General features: G+C 44.5%; 2 protein-coding genes across 3 annotated transcripts in view; one reads left to right on the top strand and one right to left on the bottom strand.

Annotated features, from left to right (window-relative positions):
• Positions 1-10515, bottom strand: part of GRM2 (glutamate metabotropic receptor 2) — a 69212-nt gene that overhangs the window by 24664 nt on the left and 34033 nt on the right. Inside the window, exon 6 of one of the 2 annotated variants that reach the window (XM_049640572.1) lies at positions 5167-5240. The exons of the other annotated variant lie outside the window; for it this stretch is intronic. The gene's annotated coding sequence lies outside the window, so the exon portion shown is untranslated. The remainder of the gene's footprint in view (positions 1-5166; positions 5241-10515) is intronic. 2 annotated transcript variants of the gene reach the window in all.
• IQCF6 (IQ motif containing F6) lies at positions 2817-3600 on the top strand. The gene is made up of 2 exons (XM_049640583.1): positions 2817-2963; positions 3175-3600. Exons 1-2 carry the CDS (start codon positions 2949-2951, stop codon positions 3541-3543), a joined length of 384 nt encoding a protein of 127 aa, XP_049496540.1. The 5' UTR covers positions 2817-2948; the 3' UTR covers positions 3544-3600.

Below are 10515 nucleotides of genomic sequence, written 5' to 3'. Positions count from 1 at the left end.
ACGAACCATGAGATCATGACTCGAGCTGAAGTCGGACACTCAACCAACTGAGCCACCCCGGCGCCCCCAGCAACCAACTCTTCGTTTTGGCTCAAGTCATGATCTCAGGGTTTGAGATCAAGCCCCGTGTTGGGCTCCGTGTTGGGTGTGGAGCCTGCTTAAGATTCTTTCTCTCCCTCTAACGCTTGTGCTGTCTCTCTAAATAAACAAAATAATAAAATGGTTAAAATGGTCAATTTTATGTTATGTAATTTTTACCTCAATTAACTTAAAAAAATACATAAAACACACAAAACAGTTTTATATTTCCTTAGGTACATGGATGTACCGTGTCTATAAAGGCATAACTAATTGTCCAGGATACTCTCCAAGCTGGAATTAGTACTAATGCCAAGAAGGATTGCTAAGGGATATTTTAGTTTGAAATATATGAATTAAAAAGAAACTATTTTTAATAGAAAATGTAAACTAGTCTGTGCATGGTATAAATTCTGGAGGAAGAGCTTTGGAGGCAAATTTCATGGGAAATCCACTTTCCACCTTACATGTTTCTGCATTATTTGAAATGTTAGCAACATATGTACCATTTTATAATCAGATCAAGAAATCAAGCAAGGAAGAGAAGAGAGCCGGAAGCTGGGGAGCGGAGGGGACTGATGAAATAGAGACCAAGGCTCGAGGTCTGTAATCTTACCTCTCGGCCCCATCTGCTGCCACTTTGTGAATACCTATAAAAGCATGAACATAAAAGGGGCCAGCAGGTTCTCCCAGAGACTTCTAAGAAGGAGACAAAGCCAAGGTATTCTGGCAACAACACACCTAGGCCAGAGTGGGGTAGGGGAGAGACTCACAAGGAATAGTGGGATCTGACACCCTGATCATGGCAACCTGGCCCAGATGGACTGAGCCTCCGAACACTGGCCATGCCCACAGCCTGTGGATCCCTTCTGCAAAATCTGGTGGACTGGACTGGGAGTGGATAGATGCCTGATGCCAGGACCAACAGCTGAGTGCAGGGATGGAGGCCTTTAAGACACTGATATCAGCTCTCTGCTCACCCAGATTGACAGTTATTAAAGGAAGCAACAGAGTCTGCTCCAGAGGACTTTTCACATGATGCAAAGAGCTTGTGTGGCTGACAAGAGGGACAGAACCTCTGAGACACCCCAACGGCCAATGCCATGGCCATGAGAATGAGCGTTCACACAAGGTCTCAAATACACATAAACAGGAGCCACAGACAGTGCATAGCCCAACAGGCAGCGGATGCCTAGCAAACCCTCATGCAGAAAAATGAATGCTAACACGCATGCTAAAGCCAGAGCCACAATGGCCTTCCAGATCCCAAAGGACGCCCGGCATCTCTGTATCACCTGCGTCCGCACTTCCAGTCCCAACCCTGAATCCTGGAATCGCAGCTTTCTGTGAGCTCCCAGGAGACCTGGCTGCACAATTGCATTCTTACACACGGCAGGGCAGATCCAGGTTTTGTGGGGCCTGAGGCTTATATAATTTGGAAGGCCTACTTTAAGAAAAAGAATACAAAATTACAGGCTTGAAATTGGCAAGTGAATAATGAAGGACAAATAAAGAAATGACAACAAATTGTAAATTCTCAAAAGTTGGCAAATACCAAAGCATAGCATCATGTATATATTAGCTCACCTTCCCATCTCTATCATGCTTTTCCTACATCTTTTTGCAGCATAACCTTTGATTACTTCTGAATATGATAATTTTGTAACATCATTTTTGATAGAAACTTATTTATTATAGATACTCAGGATGCCATGAAGTAAAGTATGATTTCTCATGCTGACTTACACACTGTTTGTTCTAAGTAGCTCTGCTAGTTGCTGCACTGAAATCACAGGAATTCTGATCAATTCCCTTTCACAAAATTCACACCAAAATAAGAGAAAAGTATGGCATGTTTATAATGGTCTCATTGCATTAGCAGGTATATTCCCAACAAGACAGAACCTCAGTTTTAAGCGGGCATCAGTGAGAACAGAATCTTCCAGTTACGGTTTTACATGTCTAATAAGAGGAAGAACTTTCTACAGAGCAGCTTTTATCTCCATACTTTTCAAACTTCCGTTTTCCTCCCCCGCCCACCTACTTCTGGTGCCTGGTGCTGTAGGGCATGTTCATATCACCGTAGCAGCATGTGTCGCTGCATCTTCTTACCATGACACAGTAACTGGTGAGAGCCTTCCTGGAAGCCATTTCTAGTGGAATGGTTGGCAAGGATGTATCTATTCCCCACGGTGACTGTGAACGACATAAATCTGTCTCATTTAACCCATACTAAGTACGTATATCCCAGCTGTTTCTCCTTAGTCATGTCCCAAAAAGGGCTGCAGCCATTCCAACACCACCCAGTAGAAGAGTGACAGAGGTGGCCAGACAGGGGGAGACAGAGGCCCTCTTCAACTGTCTTGCTTTCACAAATTTTACATGAAAGCATACTAGCCTGTGAATGCACTGTTTGGAGGCCCTCCCACGGGCTCTGACACTTAAGCTTCTGGAAATCCAAACTGGCTAGGAGTATTCCTAAGTAAAACTCCTTACTTGAAGGAAAGCTGCATGAGTCTCTTATTGCTGCCGCCAACAGGAACAGAAATAAGTGACTGGAAAGTGTAGAAAGAGCAAGACTTAAGAGGCTAGTTGGGTCTGCGAAATATACTGCAAGCAAGAGATAACGGCCGACCTCCAAAATGATGGGAATTAACAAATGAGGGGACTGGTCAATCCGGAAGGAGGCACGAACAAGAGGAGAGAGGAGAGAGATGTGGCAAAAATGTGGATGGACAGGACCTGATGAGGGAGGAGACCTGTGTGCAGGTGGGCGGAGTCTAACGGGGGGGGGGGGGTGACTAACAGTTGAGGGCGGGGCTAAAGACTAGGGTGGCCTGATAAATGAGTGGACTCTGAAGACCAGGGCCATGGACACACAAAATGTGAGTAACACCCACACGGAAAGGGTCTGCCTGACAGATGATAAGCAGTGACTACTGATGAGTGGGGAACTGGAAATAAGATGAATGGGCCTGGAAATGGGAGGGCAGGGCCAGCTGTGCCAGGCCCCCTTTCTACCCAGCACCACAGATGGGGACAGAAATGGGAGGGTACCCCAATGAGCATCTCCGTGTTCTTCCCTCCCCTGATCAGTTAGAGAACGCAGCTGTAAAGATTCAGTCATGGTGGCGTGGCAACATGGTGCGCCGGACGTTACTACACACAGCACTCAGGGCCTGGGTCATCCAGTGCTGGTGGAGGTCGATGCAGGCCAAGATGCTGGAGCAGAGACGGCGCCTGGCACTAAGACTCTACACCTGCCAGGAGTGGGCAGTGGTGAAAGTGCAGGCACAGGTTCGGATGTGGCAGGCTCGCAGACGATTTCTTCAGGCACGCCAAGCGGCCTGCATCATCCAGTCTCACTGGCGCTGGCATACCAGTCAAACCCGGGGTCTGATCCGGGGCCGCTATGAGGTCAAAGCCAGCCGGCTGGAACTTGACATCGAAATTCTCTTGACCTAGGGCACTAGTAGAGCCAAGGAGACTGGATCTCTCTTCCAATAAAGACACTTAACTGAGCATACTCTTGCTCTTTGGAAATTAGAAGCCATAAAAGAGGGATCAGCCCATCCCAGGGTACCCCACTCTAGGCCCTTACTCTTAATGCAAATCTGACCCATCCTGTACCCAGAAGAGACCCCAGGACCCAGGACAGGCTCTGACACCTCAGCCAGCCTGACCCCAGCTCTCTCCACAAGCAGGGTTAGGCATTGGGCTTTATTTTTCTGCAGCCCCTCCCCAGGCATCTCCATTCAAGATAGGACACCAGAGAGTCAGGCTGCAGCCAGAGCCAGCTGGGAAGACCAGGATTCCACAGGCCTATGCTAGGCAGGGTCCTCAGGGCCAGTGCAGTGTTTGACAGGGAGCCAGGAAGACAGGGCACCCAGCTGAGCAACAGCAGGACAGGAGATGTGCCTCACTGGGGGATAGTCAGCCAGAGCTAGTCTCTGGGGAAGACCAGGACAGGAGCCCAGGAGCAGCAGCTGTGCCTGCCGCTTCCACCACCAGGGGTTGAGAGACAAGGTTTCCCTCCCCTCTGCTGGCCACTTCCTGGGAAAACCAGGCACTGTGGGGGAAGGGAGAGAGAGCCCAGGGAGGTAGGGCTGAGGAAACAAGCATAGGGAGTCCAAGGGTAGGCAAGGACTGTCCCTATGCCACTGGAAGTCATTGGTTTAGGGATATGACCTCTAAATCTTACCACATCTTCAGAAGCAGCTCTTCTGGCCTCCCCCCAAGATCCACTGTATTTGCCCCAACCCTCCCACAGACGGTCACGCCCCCTGCAGGGCCTGTCTCAGGAGCTGATGGCCTGTGCTGGCTGAATTTCTTGCTAACTCTCAGCACCCAGGCTCAGCCCTCTGTCTCTGTCTCTCACAGCCTCTGCCTGGATGCTCAAGGTCCCTCAGATATTTGTCTCTGAACCTGCCTCCCAGAAGCCTGAGGCTCATGACCCTCCCCAGGTGTCTGCAATGGGTGGCCTTGCCTGAGGGGTGGGAGGAAGTGTACAGAAATCAGAGGTCCTCAGGGGCCTTGCATCTGGGTAAGGCTTCCCCTCTCCTCAGGGGTGTGCGTGCGTGCGTGTGGGGCTCACAGGAGGGTGTTTCCAGAACAGCTATGGCAGAGACGGGGATTCAGGGATCAGTCTGACACCCATTGCCTCCAGTAGCTGCAGGTGGCAGTGATGCAGCCATAGCTTGCTCTTCCAAAGGAACCCCTCCAGGAGCTCTGGACACAGCTCTCATCTGCCCGCCTCGCTGGCGTGAGAGGCAGGAGACTCGCTAGGTCTGCATGCTGAATATGGCAGAATTCTGCATGACTTTCCCTGTAGGCACCACCCCTGCAGCGAGAGATGGTTAAAACCCAGGCTGGCAAGGCTTTACATCTCTGATTCTCAACCTATGTTTCATTGGAATCCCCTAGGACACAAAACATACCAATGCCTGGGCATATCCAGAGATCCTACTTTTACTGGTCCGTGGAGAGGCCTGGACATTGGAATTCAATGTGCAACCATGATTTGAAAACCGCTGAGTTAAGCCTTTCCCAGCTCAGGTAATATAGCCCACTAGGCCCATGTGGTCCTACCTGGGGATGGTGATGCAGAAGTCCAAACTGCTCGCCAGGCTCAAGGTAATTAAGGCTTTCCACTCTGCGATGAGCTAAGAATGCAAAGTAAAACAGGGATTCAGAGGGAGAGCTCCTTTGGTGGAAAATTCTTGGAAGCAAGAAAACACAGGTAGCTGGGGCTGGGATGGGGAGAGGCTGTTGGGGGGAAAATATGTGGGGCCTCTTATCCCCAGAGACAGGACCCCAGGAATATGGCACCATTCCTGTGTGAGCAATGGAGACTCAGGGACCAGCCCAAGAAGGCCAAGCTTCATCCAAGGTCTAAACTACCACCTTGGGTGTCCCTCTAATGGCCGGGGGTCTTGAGAACCGGAGGTGTCTGGACCTGTGGGTGTTGGGCAACAGACAGCCTGAGGCAGAAGAAATCAATGAGACATAGGATGGGATTCCACAGAGAGGATCTCCTTTAGCAGCCAGGTCTGTGGCTAGAGTCGGCCTGGATTGGTGGAGACACCCAGAGCTCCTCAGCAGAGGTGAGGCTGTAGGTGGGGCTTTCCGAGTCAGACCTCTCAAACCCTCACAGAACATCACAGAACTTCCCTTCTCTTCCCCATCATCATTGAGAATTGAGCTGGAGAAGGAACTCTCCCTGAGAATACACCGAAACACTAGAAGTAGGGATGGGTGGGGGAGGGGGAGACGCTTGTAGCCTTGGGGCAGGAGTGGTCCTGAGCACACTCTGGGGGACTTTGTATCTCCATTCTTGCTCTTTCCCCAAGTGACATTGTGTCCCCAAGAGATATTGCCCTAGGCCTGATCAACAAAGAAATATACTGACCTTCAGACTGGCCCAGCATACTAGGCCCCTAAGAAGATAGTTCAGCAAGTAAGGGCCCATCTCCTACTGGTCCCTTGCAGCTCTGAAAAAGGATTCCCAGGTGGCATTTCATTCTTGCTCCCAGGATGCTCACCCCATGCTCTCAAGCCCCTCAGCTGATACATCTCCAATTTCAGTTCTGATTCCACCATTCAGGGCCTCCAACCTGCCTTGTCTTCTGCTTCTCTCTGTCCCACATGGCAAACCCAAAATGAGATGGCGCTGTGCAATTACAAGATTTGCAGTACAGATACAGTAATTAAGATAGTGCAGTATTGTTGAAAGAATAGATCAATGGAACAGAAGAGAGAGCCCAGAAATAGACTCACACAAATATAGTCAACTGAACTTTGAAAATGGAGCAAAGGCAATCCAATGGAAAGGTTTTTTTCAATGAATGATGTTAAAAAACAACATCCACATGCAAAAAAGGTGAAGCTAGACACAGACCTTACACTTTTTACAAAATTAACTCAAAATGGATCACAGAAGTATAATACTCCGAGAGCCGTGAAAGAATTGATAAGCTGGACCTCATTAAAATAAAAGCTTCTGTTCTGCAAAAGACAGTGGTTATGAGAAAAGAAACCACAAACTGGAAGAAAATGTTTGCAAAAGACAGTTGATATAGATTTGTTATCTAAAATGTACAAATAACCCTGAAAACTTAATAATAAGAAAATGAACAACTCATTAAAAATGAAGAAAAGACCAAGCAGGCACTTCACCAGAAAAGAGGTACGGATGGCAAACTAGCATATGAAAAGATATTCGACATACATTATTAAAGAATTGAAAATTAAAACAATAATGAAATAACCCTACACATCTATTAGGAAGTCAAAAATCCAAAACACTGACAACACCAAATGCTGGCTAAGATGTGGAGCAACAGGAATGCTTATTCAATGCTGGTGGGAATGCTAAATGGCACAGGCACTCTGGAGGACAGTTTGATGGTTTAATACAGAACCAAACATAGGCTCCCTATATGATCCAGCAATTCAGCTTCTTTGTATTTACTCAAGTGAGTTGAACACTTATGTCTACACAAAAATCTGCATATGAATGTTTACAGCAGTTGTATTCACAATTGTCAAAAGTTGAAGGCAACCAAGAAGACTTTCCAATGGGTAACTGATAAACTTACTGCGGTACATCCATACCACAATGGAATATTTAGTGATAAAAAGAAACAAGCTGTCAAGCCACAGAAAGACATGGAGGAATTTTGAACTTAAATCTGAAAAGGTAACATATTGCATGATTCCAACTATATGACATCCTGGAAAAGGCAAACTATGGAGACAGTAAATGGTTGGCAGGTGTCTGGTGGAGGGAATGAGGGATGAACAGGTGAAACCATAGGAGCATTTTATTCTGTATACTATAAATGCAGATACATGAAATTATGTATTTGTCAAAAACCAGAGAACTACAAAACACAAAGTGAGCTCTGATGTAAACCATGGGCTTTAGTTAATAATAATGCAGCAATACTGGTTTGTCAATTGTAGTAAATGTACCACGCTAATACAAGATGTTAATAATAAGCTAAACTGTGTGCAGCAGGATGAGGAGCAGGGAGCCCATGGGACTTCTATTTTCTGCTCAATTTTTCCATAAACCTGAAACTGCTTTAAAATGAAAGGCTGTTAATATAAAAAATAAAAGGCATAATGACTAGAACAAAAGTACTAAAGCTGTCTGCATTTGTAAACAGCTTGATTGTGTACATAGAAAGTCATTAAGTATCTACTTGAACACCTACTTGAACATGTGAGTTTAGTACAGTCATGGGATATAATGTCAATATACAAAAATCAATTGTCCAAAGAAGATATATAAATGGCCAACAAGCACATGAAAAGATGTGCAGCATCACTAATCATTAGGGAAATGCAAATCAAAACCATGATAAGATATCACTTTGTATCCATTAGGATATGAAGGCTTTTCTGAAAAAAACCAACAAACAAAAAAACCCAAAATAGCAAGTGTTGGCAAGGATGTGGAGAAATTGAAAAGTTTGTGCACTGCTGGTAGGAATGCAAAACGGTACAGCTATTGTAGAAAATTGTATGGCAATTCTCAAAATATTAAAAATGGAATTACCATATGACCCAGCAAGTCCAGTTCTGGGTATACACCCAAAAGAAGTGAAAGGAGAAATTCAACAGATAGTATGGCCCATGGTTATAGCAACATATTCACAATAACCAAAAGGTGGAAGCAACCCAAGTGTCCATTGACAGATGAATGCATAAACAAAATTAGCACATATGGAATGTTATTCTGCCCTCAAAAAGAAGGAAACATCAACATATTTATAATATGAATGAATCCTGAGGACATAATGCTAAATGAAATAAGCCAGTCACAAAAAAACAAATACTATTATGATTCCTCTTATATGAAACTTCAAGAGTAGCCAAATTCATAGAGACAGAAAGTAGAATGGTGTTTGCCAGGGGGAGGGGGAGGAGGGAATGGGAAATTAATGTTTAATGGATACAGAGTCATGTGGAGAAGAGGAAAAAGATGGATGGTGGTGATGGTTACATAACAGCATGAATGTATTTAATTCCATAGAAACATTCTCTTAAAAATAGTTAAAAGGGCAAATTTTATGTCATGTATATTTTACCACAGTAAAAAAGTAAATTATAACTAACAAAAAACTGGAAAATGAAATTAAACTTAAATAAGCATTTCCAATAGCATCAAAAAAAATCAAATGCCTAAGAAACATAAATAGAAGATTTCCATGCTGAAAACTACACAACATTGCTGAGAGAAATTAAAGAAGACTGAAATAAATGAAAAAATATGCCATATTCATGAATTGAGTGACAATATTGCTAAGATTACAGTTTCCCACAAATTGATCTATATATTCAATACAATCCCAAACAAAATTCCAGAAGATTGTTTTTGTGCAACTTAAAAGGCTGATTCTAAAACCTATGTTGAAAAGCAAAGGACCTAGAACAGCCAAGACAGTCTTGAAAAAAATCAAATAAAATTGAAGAGCTTACCTCACCTGACCTCAAGCTTTACTAGAAAGCTACAGTAATTAAGACAATGTGGTGTTTATTAAGATAAATAGATCAATGAAACAAAATAGAATCTGGAAAGAGTCTCACCCATTTGTGGTCAACTAGTATGATCTAAGTCCTAAATGTAAAAGCTAAAAATAAAGTTTCTAGGAAACAAAAAAAAAGGAATGTAGTGATATCCATGAAAATGACACAGTGGATGGCTCCTAGGCCCATTCCTCCATAGAAACATCAAAAAGTCAAACAAAAACTATCAAAACCAACTTTGTCAGAACTCTACAAAACAGTCAAAAGTTTACAGCAACCAAATGAATGCTGATTAAAGAAAAAGGCAATTTAAAAACAGTAGGAAGACTTTGTGGAATTTTTACTTGCCATTGTCCCATCCCTCCTCTTCAGAATGAGGGCTGTCTTGCAGATGGCAGCCCATATCCCCAGTGTGGGACCTGGTTACTGATTCCAGAGCAGAGCAGACCATAGAATCATGTTTGCTGGTCTAATATGTCTGGGTGTTACCTGAAGGACTAATGCAAGGCACCTGCCTTCAGTTTGCCAATCTCAGAGCTCATTTGGGGTGGAAAAGCAGTAAGCGTTCCTGGAACAATGTAAGGCAAATGAACAACCTCAGCTGTTTGGGGGAAAAGATTATATATTAGGCACGCAACAGAGTACTAAAAGCCTCATGGGAAAATCTGGGTGTAGTTTCCTTCAGAAATTAAGGCATTCAAAGTGCCTATGTGTACTGGGAAATTAAAAAAGCCATGTTCATGACCAGGGCAAGACTTATGCTCAGAAGACACCTGCAAAGACCTAAATCTTTCATCCCTGTCTCATCCCTAAGCTGTTTGGAAGCAAAGACTAAGGCAGATGGCCAGGCTAAATGGCCTGGCTAAGTGTTGAGGGAGTGTCCCAGTGCAGAATCAACTTGCAAAAAGTAGAAGAGTTCTTTTTTCTTCTCTCTCTTGGAATTCAAGAAATTTTCCAATAAATCACTAGCTGAACACAGGTAAAGGAAGACAGACTTCAGAGACCACACATTAAAAAGAACATAGACTTGGGGAGCTTGGGTGGCTAAGTCGGTTGAGCATCCAACTTTGGCTCAGGTCATGATCATATGGTTCATGGGTTCAAGCCCCATGTTGGGTTCACTGCTGTCAGCATGGAGCCCACTTTGGATCCTCTGTCCTCTTCTCTCTTTGCCCCTACTCCATACACATGCATGCACACACACACACTCTCTCTCCCAAAAATACATAAACATTTAAAAAAGAACACAGACTTAATAATTTAGAAAAGTCACTAACCAAACAACCATAGCCCACAACAAGCCACAAAAACACAACTTGGGAAGAGAGAAGATTCTGACTTCCAGAGTTGCCACATTATAATCAAAATGTCCAGTTTTCAACAAAAAGTTACAAAACATGTGAA

The sequence above is a fragment of the Panthera uncia genome, chromosome A2 (genome assembly GCF_023721935.1).
Source record: "Panthera uncia isolate 11264 chromosome A2, Puncia_PCG_1.0, whole genome shotgun sequence".
Taxonomy (NCBI): domain Eukaryota; kingdom Metazoa; phylum Chordata; class Mammalia; order Carnivora; family Felidae; genus Panthera; species Panthera uncia.
Note: the sequence above shows the minus strand (reverse complement) of the source record. Positions and strands in the feature narration are given on the sequence as shown.